The sequence below is a fragment of the Urocampus carinirostris genome, chromosome 7, assembly GCF_059441175.1.
Source record: "Urocampus carinirostris isolate Australia breed hairy pipefish chromosome 7, RoL_Ucar_1.0, whole genome shotgun sequence".
Lineage (NCBI taxonomy): Eukaryota > Metazoa > Chordata > Actinopteri > Syngnathiformes > Syngnathidae > Urocampus > Urocampus carinirostris.
Window position 1 is genome coordinate 7,759,837 of NC_142355.1, and position 25,907 is coordinate 7,785,743.

The 25,907-nt window shown below is 38.8% G+C and overlaps 2 protein-coding genes and 1 pseudogene across 2 annotated transcripts in view; 2 read left to right on the forward strand and 1 right to left on the reverse strand.

Annotated features, from left to right (window-relative positions):
* The first annotated feature begins 2,609 nt into the window (after window positions 1-2,609).
* On the forward strand, window positions 2,610-10,417 carry c1qtnf13 (C1q and TNF related 13). Its single transcript, XM_088339636.1, has 2 exons — window positions 2,610-2,706; window positions 7,267-10,417. The coding sequence occupies exons 1-2, from the start codon at window positions 2,673-2,675 to the stop codon at window positions 8,229-8,231; spliced, it is 999 nt and encodes a 332-aa protein (XP_088195762.1). The 5' UTR covers window positions 2,610-2,672; the 3' UTR covers window positions 8,232-10,417.
* Window positions 10,418-13,138: 2,721 nt separating this feature from the next.
* Window positions 13,139-13,280, forward strand: LOC148362222 (U2 spliceosomal RNA; annotated as a pseudogene).
* Window positions 13,281-14,237: 957 nt separating this feature from the next.
* nr1h4 (nuclear receptor subfamily 1, group H, member 4) overlaps window positions 14,238-25,907 on the reverse strand; it is a 41,128-nt gene continuing 29,458 nt past the window's right edge. The window contains exons 4-10 of the mRNA XM_088339180.1: window positions 24,283-24,423; window positions 22,971-23,110; window positions 19,943-20,035; window positions 19,733-19,832; window positions 19,506-19,652; window positions 14,658-14,771; window positions 14,238-14,591 (exon numbers count right to left, since the gene is read on the reverse strand). Of these exons, the coding sequence (XP_088195306.1) occupies window positions 14,353-14,591; window positions 14,658-14,771; window positions 19,506-19,652; window positions 19,733-19,832; window positions 19,943-20,035; window positions 22,971-23,110; window positions 24,283-24,423 (974 nt within the window). The 3' untranslated portion in view covers window positions 14,238-14,352. The remainder of the gene's footprint in view (window positions 14,592-14,657; window positions 14,772-19,505; window positions 19,653-19,732; window positions 19,833-19,942; window positions 20,036-22,970; window positions 23,111-24,282; window positions 24,424-25,907) is intronic.

The following is a 25,907-nucleotide window of genomic DNA, read 5'->3' on the forward strand; positions in this document are numbered from 1 at the left end:
CTCTCTCTCTCTCTCTCTCTATCTATCTATTCATTTTTCATTTTTCTTTTTCTCTTTCTTTCTGTGATGTCTCCCTATTCCCCCTTTCCTCCTTATTATTTCCTTCATTCCTTTCTTAATGATCACCCTTCCCTTCTTTTTCTTGCTTTTTCCTTCCCTTTTTCTTAATTGTTTACATTTTTATAATTTTGTTTCTTTTCCTCTTTTTTCCTTCTTATTTTCATATTTTATTTTCTTTATCAGCAAAAGGCTTGGCTTGAAACAGTTTTTAATATGTATTCTATTTTGTGTTTTTAACACTCGTTTTCAGTTGCACAAATTTTAAACAGTGTAATTTTTAGCAAAAGTAGACCTTACACCATAACATGAGTGCCTTGTCTAATATCCTTGCAAACAATGAAAACAATCCAAATAATATTTACGGTGTTATTATAAATAAAGAGCGGGAAGGCGGCTGAGTGGTCAGTGCGTGTGCGGCACAATTCTGAGGTCATGGGATCAAATTCAGCTACCAGCCTTACTGTGCGGGGTTTGCATGTTCTCCCCTTGCTTGCATGGTTTTCCTCCGGGCACTCTGGTTTCCATCCAAATTCCATAAACATGCATGTATGGTCTATTAGTTGGTCTAAAATGTAGACTCTAAATGGTCTCTAGGTGTGAATCAGCGAGTGGATTGTCTGTCTCTGTGTGCCCTGCGACTGGCTGGCAACCAGTTCAGGGTGTCCCCAGACCACTGCTCGAAAATAGCTGGAATGGGCTCCAGCACCTCGGCGACCCTACTGAGGATAGTTGTCGCAGATAATGGATGAATGTTATAAATAACATAAACACAATTAAATCTGATTTAATTCAATTGACATAAACGCACACACACATAAGGAATTTTAAAGACATTCCTGGCTGGAAAACAGTCACTAGAGCAGAAATCTCAAACTCAAGTGAGTAAGGGGCCACCGGAGCTCAGGTCTAGTTGGGGTTGGCCCAAACAAAGAAAATTTCTGATAAAAATAGTCCACGGTTCCCAAATGTCTTTTTTTTTAATTAAAATTGCCTCACAGAATAATATCTAAAAAAATGAAAACAATTAAAATTTATATGGATGTTCATTTATCACTTATAAATGAATCCATATTTTGCCTGAGCAGCATTTACATGAAAGGGACAGTCTGTTTTATTTGAATTCCAGATGTCGCTTTATCGTGCGACCACAAATGAGTGATAGAAAATACAAGGAAGAATACAAACTATTTAGACTGAAAGTGACTAAAAAGCAACATTTTATTTTCATTTTCTTGCCTGGGCTTTTGCAAAAAAGAGGTGGGTGTCCCCTGCCCACTGCCGGAAGACAACTGGGATGGGTTCCATTACCCCCGCGACCCTACTGAGGATAAGCCTTCAGATAATGGATGGATGGAATAAAAGGGAAAATAGCAAGAAAAAAAGCAAGAAAAGAGAGAAAAAAATGTTTTTTTTTCTTACCAGTGATTACAGTATTAATATATTCAATGGCGCAATTCAATTGTTGAACAGTAATGGGAAAGAGTAGCCTTCTTTTACAAGTTTTGATGCCTTAACAAAAAACTGCCCGTCAGCTGCTTCTGTTTGTTGTTTTAGATCAGGGATTTCTCAAGCTGGACTTGCATGGACTTGCTCCCTCATATCTTTTAGATTTAATTTTCCGCTATGTTCCTGTCTGGAGCCCTCACTCTGAAAATGTTGGTCTATTAGTGATTCCAAGAGCCAAGAAGAGAATCGCAGGTTCGGGAGCGTTCTCCATTCGGGCCCCGGTGCCGTGGAATGCTCTTCCCCCTGAGATTCGATCTGCAACCTCCAGGGAATTGTTTAAATCTAGGCTTAAAACACACTTCTGTTCTACAGCTTATGAATGACCTATATTTCACATTGCCAATATCTGTGTATTATTTGTTATTGCAACATCCGTTGCAGCCTGGTCATACAGAAGGGGGATTACCTCATGTGCTACACCTTCTCAAGGTTTCTTCATTTTCCTCATGTTGAGGTTTTTGAGTTTTTCCTTGCCCTCATGTAGCTTTTAGATCAGGGGATGGTGTATTCATAGTCTGTGGTTTGCAACAATCTGTGGTCTGTGCAGGCCTTTGAGACTCCTTGTGATTAAGGGCTGTACAAATAAACATGACTTGACTTGACTGAGAGCTACTTTTGTAACTAATTAGCGCAAAGAGAACCCCGGTTTAATATGCATTTCTTAAATAAAAACCTATTACGTTATTACTATGTTGTTATTATGTTATTACCAAGTTATTTATTGAAAGTAGGAGTAAAATAGACTAAATCGACCCAAAAAAAACAAACAAACTTGAAAATCACAATGACCCTGCACTGGTGAGCTATTTCCTGCACAGGTCCACGGGAACCTCAGCTGTCCAAGACAGGCACCACTTTGGAGGCCCCTGCTTAAGACACAATAAAGGCAAATAAGGAAGATTTCAGGTTGTCCTTCACTTTGACCTTTTTATTCTCTACAGGCTAAAGATTAGAGGATGGTGCGGGGCTCCTCCCCTCGCCAAATGCATGCAGACAAAAGCATCGGCGCTTTGCATTTTAGGCCTGTTAGGAGAACTAACACGGGTATCAGAAGGAGAAGAAGGATCCCATTTTCGGAAATTTTTCTCCCCCTCAAAATCAAGAAAATGTTAGGAATTCACACGCTACATTGCATAATGGGTGAGTTTATCATACGCAAATATGATTTCATCAATAATGTCACAACTGTTGGCAATAGAAAGACAGTTTAATTCTATTAAGAGAAATTTGTAACATTTTGTCTCTTATAAAACCTCAGAAGTGTTACAATATATTTTTTCCCACTGAATGAACGGAAGACATTTTGGATTAGAGTAGTATTATTAGATGATGGGTGGAGCCTATCTATGATTTTTTAAGTCCAACAATGAAATACATTTTCCGTGGTACTATATTTTTGTCTTCCTGCACTTTAATGGAATCACATTTACTGTCGATGAACAACAAGATTAGAAATGGCATTCGGGGATAAACGTAAGAAAAAGTGAAAAATAGGATAAAACAATGTCAGGAAAAATCGTCAAAATATTTACAAGGTACTGCTTGGAGTTTTCATAAAAGTGCAATTAATAATAGTGCAACAAAAAAATAGTGCAACAGCATTTATCATACCTGTCAACTTTTCCCTGCATTTTAAAAAATATTTTTCATTTAAAATTTTCCAAGCCATATGAGTCTTTTTGCAGGATTTTTTAATACCCTGCTATACATAATAAGCAACACTATATTTATAATTTGTGTAGAATACACTTGTTTTACACAAATTACTATTGCTTTTTCCACTTAATCCTTCTTGCTGTGAGTAAATAGGTGCTGCACTATGTTCATAAGGTTTACTATCGTATAATAATGAAAACTGCAATCATTAATAAGGCGAGCAACTAGCTGAGGTTGACAGGTATGATTTAGCAGCAACAAAAATTCCCTAACAAGTCACAATATAAATTAAATATATTGTCTACAGTTTTTCATGTTTATTCTGGATGGTGATGGTCCATGGAAGAAACTGTCTTTTTTTAAAAGCATACTCAACTTCTTTTTTAACCGGTTTACTGAGTCATTATGATATTTCACGACTTTCGCTTATATTGTTTTAGACAAAATGCCTTTTAATTGTAGTGAAAAATGAACAAGGCTTGTAAGGCCTTGTGATATTTCACAGCTTTTATTAAGCGACTTCAAATTTGCTAATTACACCATGGAAAAAATGTGACGTTACAGAGTGAAGGTCACCTTTTATGATTTGGTAAATAACATCTATCTATCTATCTATCTATCTATCTATCTATCTATCTATCTATCTATCTATCTATCTATCTATCTATCTATCTATCTATCTATCTATCTATCTATCTATCTATCTATCTATCTATCTATCTATCTATCTATCTATCTATCTATCTATCTATCTATCTATCTATCTATCTATCTATCTATCTATCTATCTATCTATCTATCTATCTATCTATCTATCTCTCTCTCTCTTTCTCTCTCTCTCTCTCTCTCTCTCTCTCTCTCTCTCTCTCTCTCTCTCTATCACCTTGGGGAAGCTGACACGATTGTTTACCGGTTTGGTTCTATCCAAAAACCTGTCATTTTTTCCCCCTCCATTTTTCATTGTACTCTATTTTTCTTTTTCCCATTTTATCTCTTTTACCTCATTTTCTTGTCCTCATTTTTTGTTTTTCTCTTTCTGTCTTTCTATCATTCTATCTTTTTATCTATCTGTCTTTCTCTATCTATCTATCTATCTATCTATCTATCTATCTATCTATCTATCTATCTATCTATCTATCTATCTATCTATCTATCTATCTATCTATCTATCTATCTATCTATCTATCTATCTATCTATCTATCTATCTATCTATCTATCTATCTATCTATCTATCTATCTATCTATCTATCTATCTATCTATCTATCTATCTATCTATCTATCTATCTATCTATCTATCTATCTATCTATCTATCCATCCATCCATCTATCTATCTATCTATCTATCTATCTATCTATCTATCTATCTATCTATCTATCTATCTATCTATCTATCTATCTATCTATCTATCTATCTATCTATCTATCTATCTATCTATCTATCTATCTATCTATCTATCTATCTATCTATCTATCTATCTATCTATCTATCTATCTCCTTTTCTTTTTCTTTCTTTTTCATTTTCCCTTTTCTCTTTCTTTCTGTGATGTCTCCCTATTCCCCCTTTCCTCCTTATTATTTCCTTCATTCCTTTCTTTATGATCATCCTTCCCTTCTTTTTAATAATAATTCTTCAACCATCTTATCCTATGTTACTTTGCAAGTTTCACTTTTTAATTGAATTCTTTAAGTATAGTCATCAATGTGCGTCCATGATAAGCAACCCTTTTTTTACAATTCCAAACTTAAAATAAAAACATGTTTAAAAAAAACAAAAACCTTTCATTCCATTCCACCCCACCTCACCTCACCAAACTCCACTAAAAATGCCCCATTGTTCACGTCACACAGGAGCAGATGAAGCAGAACTGAATTGCGTCCCTCCCGTGTGTTCACAGAAAGAACAGACAGTATCAGCCATATTATGAAGGGGTTACTGCTCACATCAATTCTATTAGTTTTGCCAGTATTGTTGGCCTGCACCCAACCTGACATACGACTTAATGGCATGGCAGGTCGCAACTTAATTGATTAGGAGTCAAAGGGAAGAAAAACAGAAAGAAAGGAATTAGGAAAACAATTACATTAATGCAAAAAAAGTCAAACATCCTTCCATCCATCCATTATCTGCATCGCTTATCCTCAGTAGGGTCGCGGGGGTGCTGGAGTCTTCGGGCAGGGGACACCCTGAAATGGTTGCCAGCCAGTCGCACACAGAGATAGACATCGCGCTCGCTCATTCAAACCTAGGGACAAATTGAACTGGCCAATTAACCTGGCACACATGTTTATTGGAAAGCACAGAAGCACGGGGAGAACATGCAAACTCCACACAGGAAGGTTTGATCCATGTCCGAAGAACTGTGCCGCAGGCGCGTTAACCACTCAGCTGCTAAATGACAAACAAATGACAAACAGATCTGTGAAAATAAAAAATGGAATTCAGAAATTATGTACAAAAATAGAATACAAATGAAAATCAAAACATCAGTGTATACATATATCTTGAAATCGTATTCAAATGTGGGCCTGGGGCTTTGCACTTCCACTGGACTGTGTAGATATTGCTTACTACCTCCCTACCTACTTAACTACTTGCCTACCTATCTACAGTACCTACCTAACTACCAACTCACCTACCCACGCACCTACTTACTTAACTACTTAACGACTCACCTACCTACCTACTTTACTTATCTACTTACCTACCTACCTAATTAGCTATTTAACTACTTACCTACCTACTGTTAGGGAAAAAACTATATTACAAATGTAGCATTTACCAAATTGTTCGAATTAGTTATCTGACTCCATTAACCAAACACAAACTTTATTCTCCTAACAATGCATGCTCGTTTCTTAATTTTAGGGAAAAATATTGACAAGAGACAGGCATTTTCACACGGGGGCAGATTTATTTTCTTAAAGTATTTAGCTAAGTGAATCGAATTTAGCCGAATTCTTGTCGAATTAGTCTAATTAGTTTTCGTCGAGCCTCCAATCTCTCGTCTCTGCTCCCGTTTCTCTTCCGTTTGACACGTTGGGGCATCGGCCACCCCCCATGGGCGGGCCAGGAACTCCCCACGTGGCAGACTCCTCACGTGGCCTCCACCTCGTCGCCACCTCCTCGCCGAAAGGCGCCGCCACGTCTAAAGGAAACTCATATGAGCTCAAAGCAATGCCAAGCGTCCATCAAAACAAGGCCTAATTCCCTCGTCAGCGCCCCGCTATCAAAATTCCCCAGCCAAAACACTCCACATTTGGAACGGCGCGACCTGTCCTCGAACTTCAGCCTCCTTTGAAAAATCTTCATTGCATTCAATTACTGTAATTTGTAAAATCCCTGATAGTCAAATACATAAAATATAAAAATAGGGGCGGCAGTGGCTCAGGAGGTAGAGCGCTCGTCTTGGGATCAAGAGATCGCAGTTCGAATCCCGGTTCCTCTGTGTTACATGTCGAAGTGTCCTTGGGTAAGACACTGAAACCCTAATGCCCCCAATAAGCAGTTTAGCGCCTTACATGGCTGCTATTGGGAAATGTGAAGCACATTGTAAAGCGCTTTGGGAAGTCTTGACTTGAAAAACGCTATATAAATGCAGATCATTTCATTTCGTTTCCTTTCAAATCCTTCACTACCCACCTACTTACCTACCTACCTTGATCCCAAGACGGGGCGGCAGTGGCTCAGGAGGTAGAGCGCTCGTCTTTGGATCGAGAGATCGCAGTTCGAATCCCGGCTCCTCCGTGTTACATGTTGAAGTGTCCTTGGTTAAGACACTGAACCCCTAATACCCCCAATAAGCAGGCTAGCGCCTTACATGGCCGCTATTGGGAAATGTGAAGCAATCTGTAAAGCGCTTTGGGAAGTCTTGACTTGATATTTCACCTATATACTTTCCTAAATATCTAGCTACCAATGTATGTACCTGTCCGTCTGTCTGTCTATAATTTTGGCAGTTTTAGCTGTCCATAAATTCCGACAACATTAGGTTTTTGTTGTTAGCTTGCCACCTGAATGGTTCTCACTCTTTTATATTGCAGTGTTGCTGTTCACTAGCTACAACCCAGCTTCACCCCTGGCGACTTCCGGTCCTCGCTCAGCTTTTTCCGCCACTCGGACCAGCAGCGTCGTAGGAGGCAAGCAGAACGTGGTGACTTTTAACAAGCTCTTGGTCAACATTGGAAGTGACTTCAACCCAGACAACGGTTACTTTCGTTGCCGCCTACCCGGGGTGTACTACTTCTCCTTCTCAATGGGAAAATATCCCAATAAAATGCTGTCGGTCATTTTGGTGAAGAACGGACGTGAGGTGCAAGCCATTGCCTATGACGACTACCGCAAGAAGGGCAGGAAAGTTCAAAGCCAAAGCCTCATGATCGAACTGGAGGAAATGGACACGGTGTGGTTGCTGTTGCAGCAGAACTCAAAGTATGCCGTGTACAGCAATGCAGGCCCTTACGTCAGCTTCTCCGGTTACCTGGTCTATCCCGACGCCTCGAGAAGCATCAGCAACCACCTGACTCCTCACCCGCACTGCCCTCCCCGGGTGGAATCTCAACCCAGGTCGGCCTTCTCCGTGGCGAGCACGTCCACGTTCGTAGGCCAGAATAACAAGCAATACCCTAAGTTACCTTTGACCTTCGACGTGGAATTCGTCAACATCGGGGGCCATTTTAATAAAACTTCGGGCAAGTTCACGTGCCGGATCCCTGGGGCTTACTATTTTGCCTTCACGGTGGGGAAGCACCCACGGAAGGCCGTTTCAGTGAAGCTGATGACTGGGAACGGCGTCGTCCAGGCCATGGTGTTCGACGACGACTTGTCCAAGAGGCGAGAGATGCAGAGCCAGAGCTTGATGTTGTCCCTGCGCCGTGGCGATACCGTCTGGCTGTACAGTCAGCAGAACAGTCGCTTCGCTGTGTATAGCAACCAGGGCCGGTACACCACCTTCTCAGGGTTTTTAGTGTACCCTGAAGACAACACACTGATGTACACACGTATATGAGGGAACAACTGATACTCTAACCATCCGCACAGAAGTACCACACTTAAAGGCGTACGCCCAAAATAATGTTTACTCATATTTTTTATACAAAAGGAGCACCGGACAATAAGACGCATGAAAATGAGACTGCAGTAAGAACTTCCACACGCACAGGCACATATTAATTAAATGCATTGATATGTGCTACTGAATTAAGTTGTGTAACAATATCTGCAATGGGAACCAGATCCAAGTTGAGGCATTTTGCGCAATAACACATTACCACTAGATCACTAGTGGTGCTGAGAGCATACGAAAAAAAATATGGTAATATATATTCTCAGTGCACAAGAAAATCTATCCAGCGCAATGTTTTCTCTAAGCTGCGTGTGTGCGCAATTGCGCACTACCCAGAGCTTTTCCGCGCACAAGAAAATCGAGCCAGCTCACAAAAATCAGGGCTCGAAATTGCTGATTAAGAAGCGAATTAAGTCAAAGTTACAGTGCATGAAGGTAAAAATACAAGGGTTCCCCTGACGTTGTGTTCTCAATGCGGTATTTGGAAGTTAAGGTCGAAGTAGAACGAAGTTGAGTCAAGTCAGTAGAGTTTTTCGAGAACCGGCTTCTTCAGCTCGGCTCACTAAAAAGAACCAACTCTTTAGGGTCCCAAACGGCTCTTCAGGTTGTTTTTGCTTCTTTAATCCCTACACGACTAAATATTATGTAAAATTGTGGAGGGGGGGGGGTGAATAGAACAAAAAAATAAAAAAATACCAAAATGAAAAAGTAGTGAAAAGCTGAGAAAAAAAGAAACAAAAGGAAGAGAAAAAATAAGGAAAAATTCAGAAAAAAGCCAGAAAAAAAGAAAATAAAGAAACAAAGGAAAAAAGTAAATAGAGAACGAAAAGAAAAAAAGGAACAGCTAGGAAAAAATAAACACAATGAGAGTTTTTTTTAAAGGAATTAAAAAAAATAAAAATACAGGGAAAAAGAAGAAAAAGTTTGTGTTTCATTCAAATAATTTCCAACTATACCAAGTCAATCTTGTTGCCAACATTGTACTTCCATTAAAAAATGTGATTAAATACAGTTGTGTATCGTGCAACCGACTTAATAAGCCCCCCAAAATGTTAGTATTACGCGACAAAAGATACCAGGAAATAAAAAAGAAATGGAAATCTTGTGAAAGAATTGCAAAAACAAACCTTTGCAATCGTACATGAGTCAATTCATTCAAAAGTGAAAAATAATTTTGCATTGCCGGAAACTCAGCAAAATGTAACGTGATGTCAAGTTTTGGACATGTTTCATAATGACTTAGTTGCCACACTTGGGATTGCTGTTGCTCACTGTTGTTTCAAGCGTTGCTCACCGACTTTGTGTGAACGCTCAGACCCGTAAGGAAAATTACAGGGAACATTGTTCTCTCAACTTCTTCGCTTGTGCGTAAATAACATTGCGGTTTAATATGTACAGTGTATGTGTTTGTGAAAAAGCTTTCATAGTACTTTGTTAATAGACTTTCTGTTTTCTCCATTCTCTAACATTCATGGTGAAGAAGCGGAGCGACTGTTTGACCTATGAGAATGCACTATGCAAATCAGTGATCCTAGCACCTCGAGCAAAAATGGTGTGATGAGATAAGGTCTAATACCTTGTCATATGCAGGGTTGGGTAGGGTTACTTTAACTTGATTACTTTCAATTACTTTTGGATTACTCCAATACCAAATATGCTAATAAAAGACAAAAGAAACTAAATATGAATAAAATGACTAAATTTTGTGCAGGCTTGGGGAGTAACGGAAATACATGGAACGGCAAAAACGATGTGGGCAAGCTGTTTGGATTTATTTCCATTTTGTTTCCGTCGCATTTTATGTTTCTTTTGCCGGAGATCAAAGAGATCAAAGCCAGGAGAGAAAGCTTACCACGTTTTGTGAGTCATCATTTGATTCGTATTTAGTTTCCAAGGGGCGGCAGTAGCGCAGGAGGGATCCCAGTTCGAATCCCGGCTTGCCCGTGTTACATGTCGAAGTGTCCTTGGGTAAGACACTGAACCCCTAATACCCCCAATAAGCAGGTTAGCGCCTTACATGGCTGCAAGGCCGCTATTGGGAAATGTGGAGCACATTGTAAAGCGCTTTGGGGAGTCATTGACTTGAAAAGCGCTATATAAATGCAGATCATTTCATTTCATTTCATTTCTTTTGTCTTTTATTAGCATGTTTGGTATTGGAGTAATCCAAAAGTAATTGAAAGTAGTAATCCAGTTAAAGCACACGTGTCAAAGAGGCGGCCCGCGGGCTAGATCAGGCCCGCTAAGGGATTGAATCCGGCCCGCGAGACAACACTCAGAGAAGCGCAAGAGAAAAACAAGCAGCAGGTTGAAATATGTCCAATTGATGTTGCCAAAGCCAGGTGCCTCTCACAAAGACACTGTACTTGTATTTCTCTCTCTCTCTCTCTCTCTCTCTCTCTCTCTCTTTCTTTTCCACCCCTTTTCTCCCACTCTGTCTCTGTCTCTTTCACTCTCTGTGTCTCTCTTTTTCTCTTCCTTTGTTGCTCTTTGTCTCTTTCTCTCTCTGTTTCTTTTGCTCTAACTTCCTTTTTCCTTTTCTCTCTGTTCTCTTTTCTCTCCTTCTGTATTTCTATTTCTCTTTGAATTTCTTTCTTCCTCTCCCTCTCTTTTCCCCCTCTCTCACGACTTTTTATCTTTTCTCTCTCTCTCTCTCTCTCTCTCTCTCTCTCTCTCTCTCTCTCTCTCTCTCTCTCTTTCTCTCTTTCTCTCTATTTCTCTCTATCTTCTTTCTCTCTAATATTCTCTCTCTCGTCTTTCTCTCTAATATACTAGTCTGGCCCTCGACAGAATGTTTGTTCTATCTTGTGGCCCCCGAGTTAAAATGAGTTTGACACCCCTGAGTTAAAGTAACCCTACCCAACCCTGGTCACATGTCATTGTACCACAGCTGGTCTGGTGGTAAAGTGCCGTCACATTACTGCTATTATTCAGGTTCCATTTATACGTATTGTATACATACACACAAAGTATGTGTTGCTTTCCTTGTATGGCTTTGCAAAGCATTTATTTTGTTTTTAGGTTTTTTTTTGTCCCATATGGCTCTTTCAGCATTTTGGGTTGCATTCCCCTGTTAGAAAGTGTGTATTACCTGACCAAAAATAATGAATAGATATATCCACATGGTGGTGCTGTGACATCAGTATCAAATATCTTGACAGTTTTAAAACAGCTTAAAGGTTTGATACTACCGTACTCATGTACAGGGTTAGGTAGGGTTTCTTGAACTGGATTACATTCAATTACTTTTGGATTACTCCAATACCAAATATGCTAATCAAAGACAAAAGAAACTAAATATGAATAAAATGGCTACATTTTGTGCAGGCTTGGGGAGTAACGGAATACATGGAAGGGCAAAAATGATGTTGGCAAGCTGTTTGGATTGATTTTCATTTTGTTTCTGTCGCATTTTATGTTCGTTTTGCCGGAGATCAAAGAGATCAAAGCCAGGAGAGAAAGCTTACCACGTGTTTTGAGTGATCATTTTAAATACCATCTAATATCCATTGAGCCATTAAGCCTATTTGATGTTGTTTTGAAAGTAACACTCCATGAAAGAGCAGGAAGATTATTGTTCCTGTTTAAAGAATGTTTGTCTGTTGTTGCCTAGTTTGCGGCCTATAAACGATAAAAACAATCTGCAATTACGTTTCTTTAAATCATCTAGCTCTAAATCTTATAAGAGTAGTCATTTTACTGCACTGGCAGATACATTAATTTGTTTTTAGGTAGTTATTTTTTGCAATGTATTTGACAGAGCTATATTTAGATTTTGTGTATATGATTAAAATGTTATGAACTAAAATGTGTATTTTTTTCTGGATAATCGTGTCAGCTGTCAGACTACTGTAATTTCTATACGGATTATTAGAGTTACGTAGTCACTGATGGTCTAGTGCAGGGGTGTCGAACTCAATTTACCTCGGGGGCCACAGGATAGAACAAACATTCTCTCGGGGGCCGGACTAGTAGATTAGAGAGAAAGAAAGAGAAAGAAACAAGACGAAGCGAAGGAGAGAAAAAGAGGGTGGGACAAAGAAAGGGAGAGAGAAAGAGAGAGAAAGAGAGAAAAAAGAGAGAGAGAGAACGTGGAACGTGAGAAACAAGAGATAGAGACAAATAATGAGAGAGGGGGAAAGAAAGAGAGAGAAAGATATCCAAAGAGAAATACAAAGAGAGAAGGAGAGAAAAAAGAAGGAGGGAGAGAATGGGAAAGCAAGAGAGAGAGAAAGAGACGAGTGAGAGAGCGGGAAAAATGAGAGAGCAAAATAAGCTAAAAGACAGAGAGAGAACGAGACAAAGAGAAACAAAGAAAGAGAAAAAGAGAGACACAGAAAGTGAAAGAGAGAGACAGCGAGAGAGAAAAAGGGAGAGGAAAAAAAGCGCGTGAGAGAGAGAGAGAGAGAGAGAAATACAAGTCCACCATCTTTGTGAGAGGCACCTGGCTTTGGCAACATCAAGTGGACATATTTCAACCTGCAGCTCGTTTTTCTCTTGCGCTTCTCTGAGCGTTGTCTCGCGGGCCGGATTCAATCCCTTAGCGGGCCTGATCTGGCCCCCGGGCTGCATGTTTGACATCCCTGGACTAGTGGCTAGGATTTGGCATTCTCATTGCTGTGGCCTGGGGTTCGATTCTCGGTCAGGAAAACTGTTGCAGACAGACAGACGGACAGACAGTTCTTTCGATGTGCTCTAGCACCCCCGTGACCCTACTGAGAATAAGCGGTGCAGATAATGGCTGGATGGATAGTAGGGGTTACAAGGCATACTATTTAAAATATTTTGTTGCTGGTAAGTCACTACTAAAGTTATAACTGGAACTGGCTCTGGGGTTGTGAGCTGTGGTGATTTTTAGACTGTGTGCTTTAATGAAGGAACTGACGGTATGTTCAGTTGATTTTTGTAATTGGTAGATGGAATAAGAGCTTGCTCTGTCCACTCCGCGCATCGGCCCGGTATTGCAGTACCTCCGGGAACGATGCATACACAATGATCGCTGCATGGCCCTGTGGCTAGGACCTTGACTCAGCCTCTTGGCTGGGAGCAAATGTCTCGGCCTCTTGGCTTTGTAGTGTATTATGATTTGACCGATAACGGATAATGGATAATTGATAAAGAATATTGAATAATAAACCTCTACAAAATCCCCCCCCAGTGCTAACCAAACTCTAAAAGAACATTGAAAATGCTGTTATATAAATTTATAATTTCAAAGGGACATTGCGTATTTTCTAGTGTTCTTTGAGAACAGGGGTCGGGAACCTTTTTGACCCAGAGAATCATAATAGTAGACCCGCTCTCCAGACAGAATTGAAATTTTCAGAGCATTTAATTTCACTGTGTGATATTAAATGATTTTATAAAATGTATTGAATAAGAATAATACCACAACCTGTGTCCCATATCAACAAATATACCCCTTCAAACTTGTCTCCCTCCCGCAATTACTTAAGATTATTGAGGCTCGTTTTGACCTTTATTTTATTTTTTACAAACAGTGGTTTCAAAACAAGATGCAAGCAGAGTTCTTTTGTAAGCCTGTCGAAAAAATACTGCAAATGAGGATAATGACGTATTTACCCTCGGTGCAGACGGCGATGGGCAGAGAGAAGTGTGCAGTGTGTATAGCACCGCCCATCCCTACCGCTCCGGCAATTGTTCCGTGTGCTCTGTGGCTTACGTTTCTGGCCATTTACAGGGTTTCTATGGGTTTTCATCATAATGTGTCTCAACAGTGATTCTAAATTGTTTAATGAGTATCCATATAAAGCAGGGGTGTCAAACAGGCGGCCCGCGGGCCGGATTAGGCCCGCTAAGGGATTGAATCCGGCCCACGAGACAATGCTAAATGAAGCGCATGAAGCTGATGAGATGAGATGAGATGAGATTATCGTGTTGGACGTCATTTAAGTAGGCTGACAATAATTTAACTGAGCTGGAAGTCAATGAGTTAAAATAGTTGCGCAGGAGTTTATTTGAAGTGTGTGTCTACCAATTTTACACCATTGTGAACCTTTACTACCAATTTTGACAATGTCCAAGTCACATCCCGCGAGATGCATCACTGCACGTCCCAAATCTCACAGAGGAGCGGCGTAAATTTGTGATCGTTCATCCTCCAGGAGGTAAGCATTTCCGCATGGTAGTGGTTTAGTGTTCTCAACTCCGTCAAGCGGCCCAGAAGTCGAGCAAAGTACTGAGGCTCCTGCGGGTGCTGAAGAGTGCAAATTTTCCTCAGCACGTCCAGCATGGGTTCCTGCAGGTTCTCCACAGCGTGTTGATCCTTTACGTAGGGCCGATCTAGAGCGGAGTTTATTGTTCAGCAAGATGCAAGAAAGCTTTGAGGATCAGAAGAGAGCCACTCACCTGGAGTCAGGATGGTTACTGCGGTGAGGAGGGCTTGCTCTTCCGGCAGCATGTGGAGTTCGCCAATACTTTTATAAAAGTTGAACATTGGTGTGATAAACTCCTTGGAAATACCTGAAAGAAGATGATGCGTTGGGTGTGCAGGGATACAATGTCAAACATCACAACCAACAAAACACATGTAACGGGTGTAATAATAACTTTTGTTTTATTGAAATTCCTGCTGAAATATGTTTTTGGTAAGTGTCCTGCAAAGATGAGTCCAACAGTGCCACCTGCTGGTATGGGGTAGGGTTTGGTTTGGCTTTTGACTTGTGACCGGAAGGCGGGGTTTGTCGGCAGTCTAACAGCGAGCTGTCAACGGTAAGACACGATCTTTTGGTGCTCCGAAAAAAGTTAATTTTAAACATTAAAACCACAGCTGACAAATCTCTCAACATGCACAGTAATGTGATTGATGTTTTCAAACTGTTTGGATTTATTTTCGTTTTGTTTCTGTCGCCTTTTATGTTAGTTTTGCCGGACGTTGCATGTTGTGCTAAAATGCTAATTCCCCTTATAGAGATCAAAGCCAGCAGAGAAGATTACCACGTGTTGTGACTCATTCATTTGCAGGTAAATTGCACCCGTTTTTATACTCATTATTGTTATTATTTCTATTTTCTCATATATATAAAAAGGATGATGTTGGTTGAAATTCAGACTAAAGAAAAATATGTTGAATTCATTGTAAACGTTAAAAAACACATCTCTTGTTAAAAGTATCTTGTTAAAATGGATGTAAACATGTATTGTGATGGTTGATATTCTAAAATGTATTTTATGTAAACTGAAAAGAAAGCTCTTTTATATGTTTTTGGGAGTCTACAACCAGCTGCCAACGATCAAAGAGATCAAAGCCAGCAGTAGAGCATGGCAGGTAGGAGGACTAGATGTAGATATTCATATTTCTTTTAACTTTTTGATATTTGAATTATTAATATTCTAGATTCCATAATTTAACTGTTGGCAAGCGATAGTGGCCTCAAGTACTTACAGACCTAGTGTGCGATAATGGCCAAACTGATGTACCATAAGTGTTGTTTATTTGCAGGGTTGGGTAGGTTTACTTTAACTTGATTACTTTCAATTACTTTCGGATTACTCCAATACCAAAAATGCTAAAAAAAAAGACAAAAGAAACTAAATATTAATTAAATTTTGACTCACACCACGTGGTAAGCTTTCTCTCCTGGCTTTGATCTTTTGATCTCCGGCAAAACCAACACAAAATGCGACAGAAACAAAATGAAAATAAATCCAAACAGCTTGCCAACATCATTTTTGCCGTTCCATGTATTCCGTTACTCCCCAAGCCTGCACAAAATTGAGTCATTTTGTGATGACTCACAACACGTGATAAGCTTTCTCTCCTGGCTTTGATCTCTTTAATCTCCGGCAAAACTAACATAAAATGCGACGGAAACGAAATGAAAATAAATCCAAACAGCTTGCCAACATCATTTTTGCCGTCCATGTATTCCGTTTCTCCCCAAACCTGCACAAAATTGAGTCATTTTATTCCTATTTAGTTTCTTTTGTCTTTTATTAGCATATTTGGTGTTGGAGTAATCCAAAAGTCATTGAAAGTAATCCAGTTAAAGTAACCCTACCCAACCCTGTGTATTGGCCAATACATTTAGAAGTATAGTGCGGTTTGGTCACTTTGTATTCTTTCCAGCCTTTCAAGAGGTTTTTGTTTTTGGGGGTACCCATGGCAGCAAGATGATGGATAATTATTCAGGCATCTTTCAATAAAAGAAAGTAGTTCCCTCTAAATTTTCTCTTAGAGTTAAAAAAAACACATGCCCACACACACACAATGAAACAGTATCCTAAAAGTTTATGACGCAGTGTAACCAAAACCTGCTGAGAGATCAACAGGTCAACAAGTCTTATGTCTCAGCTGTTGAAATATATATGTAGAGCAGGGGCCCATTACTGCCCGCAGGATGATAGTTTGAGGCCCCCACCTTAATACAAAACATTAATGGATCAGTGTTTATATTTAGCTCCTCCTAGTGGTAAAAAATTGTTAATACATGAACCATAATATATATATATATATATATATATATATATATATATATATATATATATATACAGTATATATATACATATACAGTGGAACCTCGGTTTTCGAACGCCTCTCAGTTCGAACAAATCGGAGTTCGACCAAAAATTTCCAGAAATTCTTGCTTCGCTGTTCGTTAAAAAAATCTGAGTTCGAACGCTGGTAATGCGTGAGTGCGTACGCTAGGGTACGATGCTGAGCGGCGTACGGGTGTAGATGGCTCTTTCCCTGACCGACTGTTATCGTGTGCGGACGTCCTTCGTTTCGCTTTCGCTTTTAATATAGGTGTATCTTTTAGCCCCTAATTATGCCTCCGAAGAAAGTCAGTGCAAGCAGCAAAGTTGCTACAGGTGAAAAAAGAAAAGTAGTGCGTACAACTATTGCATTTTAGAAAGAAATACTATCAAAATATGAAGGAGGTGAGCGAGTGTCTGATCTTGCTAGGGAATACAGCATGACTAAATCTACGATCAGGTAAGAAATCCTATTCATAATTCTTTTCTTTATTTTTACGCGTTCATGTTAGTGTAATCTTTCGTACGGAAGATTACGATAACGCGAACGTACGATTAGCTTGGGTTAGCTTTATGTTTACGTTAAACATTCAAGGTAAACATTCAGGGTGTTGGAACGGATTGAAACGATTTACATTGTTTTTAATGGGAAAAAGGATTTCGGTGATCGAACAAATCGGTTTTCGAACAGGGTTCTGGAACGGATTATGGTCGAGAACCGAGGTTCCACTGTATATATACCACAGCCATATCCCCCTAGTGGGAGGTGGCTAGAGTCATTTCTGACTCTAATATAACCGTGCATTTTTACAATAACAATGGTGGGGTTCGGTAGTTGTTTCTATTATCCAATGTGTTTCTTTAGCATCCGTTTTCAGTTGCATAGAGCAACACAGCAAGACCTAGTGGTCAAATAAATATACCAATGTAATTGAGGCCCAGGCAAATTATGGAATCATTGAGTACTGATTGGTTTAATCATTATTCATTATTCATTCTTAAAGGTGGGGTGACTTCATTCTTTCCATCACAGTGTTTTGTTAGTGTAGCAAGTATGCTATAAAAGTAAGAAAAAAATCTGTTTCAAATACAGTCCCAACGCCATCCCAAACCCCTAAAAAGATAAAAAAACAAAAGTTTATTCAAGCACGTCTAGGAAATGCACATACTCATGAAGATGGCGGCAGAGAGTAACAGATTTTCAAATTTTATTTTTATTTTTGGATCTTATTTTCTGTAGCATATGTTTTGAATTTTTTTTTGAAAAGTGTGGAAATTTTTTTAGCCAAGATTTTCTTGTAGAAAACCCAAATCGGCCCAACCTCATCCACACCCTAGCTCGGGTACACCAAAAGTCAATTAAGTTTGAGACCCCTGATGGAGAACACTATGGGTTCCAGAAATGGGGGTTGGGGGGAGTGTCGATGTGTGACGTTATGCTGTTTTTTTTTTTTGTCCTTGTTAGCGTAGCATGAAAATGGTGAAAGTAAGAAACGGCCTGCTTTAAGTAAAGTCCAAACACCAACCCAAAACCCCCAAAAGATTTAAAAAAGATGAGTTTACATGAGCACGTCTAAGAAATGCACGTACTTGCACGCATTTCATGAACAAGCTGCTTGAGGCACCAATGACGACAAAAGACAAGAGATGGCGGCAGAGAGTTGATATATATATATATATATATATATATATATATATATATATATATATATATATATATATATATATATATATATATATATATATATATCTGCATCTATCTATCTATCTATCTATCTATCTATCTATATCTATCTATCTGTCCATCTATATCTATCTATCCATCTATATCTATCTGTCCATCTATATCTATCTATCATCTATATCTATCCATCCATCCATCTATATCGATCTATCTATCCATCTATATCTATCTATCCATCTATATCTATCTATCTATCCATCTATATCTATCTCTACCTATAGATCTATCTATAGATCTATCTATCCATAAATATATATATATATATATATATATATATATATATATATATATATATATCCCTATCTATCTATATCGATCCCTATCTATCTATCTACATCTATGAATTTCCCTTCGGGGATGAATAAAGTATCTATCTATCTATCTATCTATCTATCTATCTATCTATCAATCTATCTATCCATCTATATCTATCTCTACCTATAGATCTATCTATCCATATATATCTGTCAATCTATCTATCCATCTATATCTATCTCTACCTATAGATCTATCTATCCATATATATATATATATATATATATATATATATATACATATACATATATATATTTCTATCCCTATCCATCTATATCCATCCCAATCTATCTATCTATATCTAGCCATCTATATCTATCTATATATATATCTATCTATATCTATCTCTACCTATAGATCTATCTATCCATATATCCATATATATATAAATATATATATCCATCTACCTATCCCTATCTATCGATATATCTATCGATATATCGATAGATAGAGAGATAGATAGATAGATAGATAGATAGATAGATAGATAGATAGATAGATAGATAGATAGATAGATAGATAGATAGATAGATAGATAGATAGATAGATAGATAGATAGATAGATAGATAGATAGATAGATAGATAGATAGATAGATGGATAGATACATAGATAGATAGATGGATGGATGGATCGAAATTGGTCTTATGTGTGTTTACTCACCACTCTTCCGTATCCTTTCCTCCAAGACTTCCGAATGTCCACTCGGCATCTTTCGGCTAAAAACCTGAGCAGAGCGCAAAAACATGGCTTCCACTGCCGAACCTTTCAGCAGAGCAATCTGATCCTCATGATCTAACGACACAAAACCTGGGGGAAAAAAACAAAAAGTATCTTTCTCTTAGGCCTATCTCACCATTAGTATACATTTTTTCGAAAGAGAATTGAACCTGGAATATTTTTGGTAAACTCAACCAGAACTTGGACTTGACTTGTTGCCATTTCTGTCAAAAGGAGAAAATTCTCCTCAGCACTGTACTCTTCCTGGAGCTAATATGAGAAAACAAGAATAATTTGAAATGAACTGATCAACAATTTACCTTTTTTGAAATAGAAAAAAAATATATGTATTAAGAGAAGATCAAATGGAAACACTATACCAGTTTTTTGGTTACTTCTTGAGGTATTTGATGTCTGTTGTATGCATCAACAATGACGTTCAGAAGTGCCTGCTGCTCTTTGGTGATTTTTTCCTAAGGACACGGGCAGGAAACACAATTACAATAAATTCCGGACTATAAGCCTCTACTTTTTTCCCAAATGTTCAGCCCTGCAGCTTATACAGTGAAGCGGACAATTTATGTACCGTATTTTCCGCACTATAAGGCGCACCGGGTTATAGGGCGCACCCCGAAAAACTAGTTTTTGGTCCTATATTTGACATACATAAGACGCACCGGATTATAAGGCGCTACAATGGGAACGTGGACAAAACAGTCAGATAGTTCAGTCAAACTTATTACCCCCTTAACATTCCCAAAGCTTGCAAAGACGCAAATACGTGTCGAGAACACGTGCGGATGCGGTGTCCGTACGATGTCACTCAAATGCATCGTTCCATCATTCGGAAGGTTAAAGTCTTGGGATTCAAGAAATGCCAACCATTCCTTAGTTTCTATTTTCTTTTTCGCTCGCAACTTTACTGTATATATGACAATAAACACTTGGAATTGAATCTAATTTAAAAATAGACACTCCATTCCATCCATTATCTGCACCGCTTATCACAGAAACATCGAGTTCAGTCTGAAACAAGATACAGGGATAATATATATAGCCAGAGTAGCTCACCGAAGTCGTTGTGTTCATAATAATGTGCAGCCGTGGTCCTCTTATATCCGTGAGTTTAGTAAATCCAGGAGAATAAAATAAAGCTGAGTTAAATCTCTTTGTTGTTGCAGCGGACAATAGTGGATATATATTTTCCCCACCCTTAACTTTGGAAATATACATTTTTCTCGTTGGATTACTTTCAACGGGACCTGGACTTTAAAAGTTTGCATTAAATTCTAACTACCGGTATCATTTTCCGTTCATGTTGCCGATTGTGGTAGATGGATTGTGCACTATATTTGCAATTACAATCGCGTCACCTAAAGTCAAGTTTAGGATAAACTTGTGATTGTGTTACATGTTTAAATGTTGGCGCGTGCGGCTTATGTACCGGGGCGGCTTGTGTAAGGACAAAACCAATAGAATCCGCAAAATGTGGTGCGTGCGGCTTATAATCAGGTTTATAATCGGGTGCGCTCCATAGTCCGGATTTTACGGTAATGACTTGCTCTCATATAATTGACATAAGTGGCGTCTTTAAGGATGTTTTATGCAAATTAGAAGCAATATTTGCATAGTTTAGATACATTCTTAAAAAATTTAACTTGGAGGTTGTTTGGGGGGTCTTGTAGTTGGGATTTTAGTGCCCAATGGAACAAAACAGAGCCTATTTGCCCTTACTGTATACAAATCTCCTTATGAAAGTGCAATATATACAGCAATTGTCATGATTACCGATTTAGAGCACCTGCGACTGCTTAACAACGGCAATAATTCCGGCACGAAAAAACGGCGGAGAAATTTTTCAGAAGACCGCAAAGGCTAGGAAAACACGTGTTTTGAAGCGAACGATTCGGCGAAAGATTATAAACAAAAGAATACTCTGAGCAAGAAAAGGACTTTTCTGCCAAAATGGACTCAATTATATTCCTGGTTACACTATGAGGAGGAGGTTACATGTTCTGTGATGCGTGCACCCAGCGTGACAAAAAACTGGATTGCATAAATCATTTCGCAATATGATTCTTTTCTTTCAGAAAAGCACATTGGATCGGCACAACGACAATGAATTCCACAAATTAGTTATGGAAATTCCGTTGCTGGAATTGAACATTGAGAGGGCATTGCAACTGTGGCAGGACAGCAAACCACGAAGAATATATGAACTGAAAAATCTGAAGTGATTAAAACTGCATGAATATATAAAATAATATTTCAGCAATATTATTAGGTATAATGTACAATATTTTTGTGAACTGAAAAATCTGAAGTGATAACTGCTTTGCATTATCAATTAACTGAGATGATTAAAACTGAATGAATATATAGATTTATATTATATATTTGTCGCTGATTTACAATTTCAACCTTGATAACACTAAAGTTTGGGGACCCATAGATCTCTGTTGGGACCAACGTTCCCTGTAATTTTCCACAGAAAATTTGTCGCATAATATTAACATTTTTGGGGACTTATTTAGTCGGTTGCAAGATACAGAACTGTACTTAGTCGCATTTTTTAGTGGAAGTACAATGTCGGCAACAAGATTCACTTGATACAATTGGAAATTATTTAAATGCAACGCAAACTTTTTCTTCTTTTTTTCCGTGTTTTTTTCTACTTTTTTAAAAATTCCTCTTAAAAAAAGTCTCATTGTGTTTATTTTTTCCGAGCTGTTACTTTTTCCTGTTGTTCTCTATTTACTTTTTTCCCAAGTTTCTTTCTTTTCTTTTTTTCTGGCTTTTTTCTAAATTTTTCCTTCTTTTTTTCTCTTACTTTTTGGTATTTTTTTCTTTTTTGTTCTTTTCCCCCCTTCCTTCAAGTCATTTTGTGCATAATTTTACATAATATTTGGTCATGTTGGGATTAAAGAAGCAAAAACAACCCGAAGAGCCGTTTAGGACCCGAAAGAGCCGGTTCCTTTTAGTGAGCCGAGCCGAAGAAGCCGGTTCTCGACAAACTCTACTAACTTTACTCAACTTCGTTCTACTTCGACTCGACTTCAAAATACCGCATTTAGGACACAACGTCAGGGGAACCCGTGTATTTTTACCTTCATGCACTGTAACTTTGACTTAAGTCGCTTCTTAATTAGTAATTTTGAGCACTCGTTTTTGTGCGCTGGCTTGATTTTCTTGTGCGCTGAGATTGTGCGAGCAGTGCGCAGCTTAGAGGGAACACTGGTTGGGACCCATAGATTTTTGAGCATGCAAGTCCCCGAGCTTAAAGGAGTTTGACACCCCTGCATTAGAAGGAACCAAAAAAAAATTCCTAGCACCCATTACTTTTCAGAGGTAAAATGAACTCTGAAAATTGAGAAATTATAAGCGTATTGATCAGAGTATGTCAAATACCTTTAACTTTGGCTGTTTGGTGGTTGATGTGACTTGTTTGGTGTCTGCTGCCTCGGTTTCATCTCCGGTGGACTGTCCCGGGGAGGCCTTCATGTTTTTTCGGAGTCGTTTGGATTTACACTGGATCTCCGTCAGCAGGCCTGCAGTCGACAGCAATGGAAGTTTGAAGTATGCGGCTTGTTTCGGACTTTCTTTTTGGATATTCTAAATAGTTCAAAAGCACAAGAGTAAAATGCAGTCCTTATCCTGCAACGGATTGCCTTCTTTTGACAGGATTTGACAAGTTGCCTTTTATTTGTAATTTGCTTTGTACGCATTATTCCTTCCGCTGTTATTTCTTGACCAAGGCATCCGTTGCTAATTATTTTAAATTATTTGTTATTTTTTCACTCAACAAATGAAGTACTGCGTTTTTCACAGTAGATAATGTGAGTGGAGAATATTCAGTTGATTGGACATGATTTGGAAAGGCATACTCCTGTCCATAGAAGACCAATTGTCTCTGTCTCTGTCTCTTTCTCTCTCCCTCTCTTTCACTATTTCTCTCTCTCTCTCTATTTTCTATTTATCTGTCTTTTTCTCTCTCTCTTTCTCTCTATTTCTCTCTATTTCTCTCTATTTTCCTCTCCCCCTCTCTCTACTTCTCTCTCTCTCTCTCTCTCTCTCTCTCTCTCTCTATTTCTCTCTATTTCTCCAATTCTCTCTCTCTCTCTCTCTCTCTCTCTCTCGCCATGTCTCTCTCTCTTTCTATCTCTCTATTTTTTATATTATCTCTATTTTCTCCTTGATTCTCTTGTACTTTGTTTAATTATTTTGCTGATTATTTTATTCATATCTCTTTTGCCATGTCTCTCTATCTGATTCTTTCTCTCTCTCCGATTCTCTTTTTCTTTGTTTCTCTCTGTTCCTCTTTTTCCCTCTCCCCCCCTTTTTAATTATTATTTTCTCTGTTTCTCTTTTTGATTCTCTTTTTCTCTGTTCCCTCTCTCGATATCCGATTCTCTTTTTATCCGCTTTCACTCTCATTCTCTCTCTGTCTTTGTCTTATTTTGTTTGTTTCTCTCTCTTTCCCTCTCTCTCTCCTCTCTAAATATATTTTTTTTCTGTTTCTTGATCTCTGTTTTTCATTTTTTCCTGTTAATCTATTTCCCTCGCTCGATCTCTGATTCTTTTTCTCCCTCTCTCTCTTCTCTCGATCGCTTTCTCAATCTCTGTCGCTCTCTTGCTCTCTGATTTTCTTTTTCTCTCCCTTTCTTCCCGTCTTTCTTCAATTGTCTTTTGCTGAGAAAATAGGATGATAGAAGACACTTACACTCTGCCAACATGCCCATCTCCTTGCATTTTCTGAGTCGACATTCCTGGCATTTCCTTCGCATGTACATGTCCATCTCGCAGTTTCCTCCACTTTTGCACTTGTATACCGCATTCTTTGTAATGCTCCGCCTAAAGAAACCTTAATACGGCGGACAAAGGAGAAAATGAAGTAATTGCACTAGCACCAAGGGGAATTCTTTCAGAGTTTACACCATTTAGCATTTTCCAGAGGTAATTTAACCCTTTAAAAAATGATAACATTCTCCATCTAGGGCACAGGTGTCAAACAGGCGGCCCGCGGGCCAGAACAGGCCCGCTAAGGGATTGAATCCGGCCCGCGAGACAACAGTCAGAGAAGCGCAAGAGAAAAACAAGCTGCAGGTTAAAATATGTCCACTTGAGCCTGGTGCCTCGAACAAAGACACCGTACTTGTATTTATTTCTCTCTCTCTCTCTTTCTTTCTCTCTCTCTCTCTCTCTCTCTCTCTCCCTCTCTTCCACCCCTTTTCTCCCACTCTCTGTCTGTCTCTTTCTCTGTGTCCCTCTTTTTCTCTTCCTTTGTTGCTCTTTGTCTCTTTCTCTCTGTGTCTTTTTAACTTCTCTTGCTCTGACTTCATTTTTTCCTTTTCTCTTTCTCTCTTCCTACCCTTCGTGCTTTCTTTTCTCTTTTTCTCCTTCCGTCTTTCTATTTCTCTTTGGATTTCTTTCTTCCTCTCCTTTTCTTTCCCCCTCTCTCACGACATCTCTTTTTTATCTCCTTTGTTTCTCACGCTCTCTCCTTCTCTCTCTCTCTCTCTCTCTCCCACATCTCTTCTCCCTCCCACTCTCTGTCTCCTTCACTCTCTGTGTCTCTCTTTTTCTCTTCCTTCGTTGCTCTTTGTCTCTTTCTCTCTCCTTGTCTTATTAATATATTTGGGTCTAACTTCATATTTTCCTTTTCTCTCCTTCTGTCTTTCTATTTCTCTTTGGATTTCTTTCTTCCTCTCCCTCTATTCCCCCTCTCTCACGACTTTTTATCTTTTGTTTCTCACGCTCCCTCCCTCTCTCTCTTTTTCTTTCTCTGTCCCGCCCTCTCTCCTTTTCCCTCTCTCTTTCCCTTATTTCTTTATCTCTCTTTCTCTTGAATCTACTAGTCCGGCCCCCAACAGAATGTTTGTTCTATCGTGTGGCCCCCGAGTTAAAATAAGTTTGACACCCCTGATCTAGGGAGAATAATCGAATGATCTGACTTTTTTTACAGAAACCTTCAAAAGTACACTCCTCCAAAATGTTTAAACTTAAAGGTTCAATACACACTCCTCTGTAATATCAGTCAGAGGCAACGTTCCCTGTAATTTTCCTTACGGGTCTGAGCGTTCACACAAAGTCGGTGAGCAATGCTTGAAACAACAGTGAGCAACGGCAATCCCAAGTGTGGCAACTGAGTCATCATCAAAAATGTCCAAAACTTGACATCAAGTTACATTTTGATGAGTTTCCGGCAATGCAAAATTATTTTTCTCTTTTGAATGAATTGACTCATGTACTATTGCAAAGGTTGTACGGCCTACAAACGTCATTTGTTTATACAATTCTTTCACAAGATTTCCATTTCTTTTTATTTCAGGTATCTTTTGTCGCATA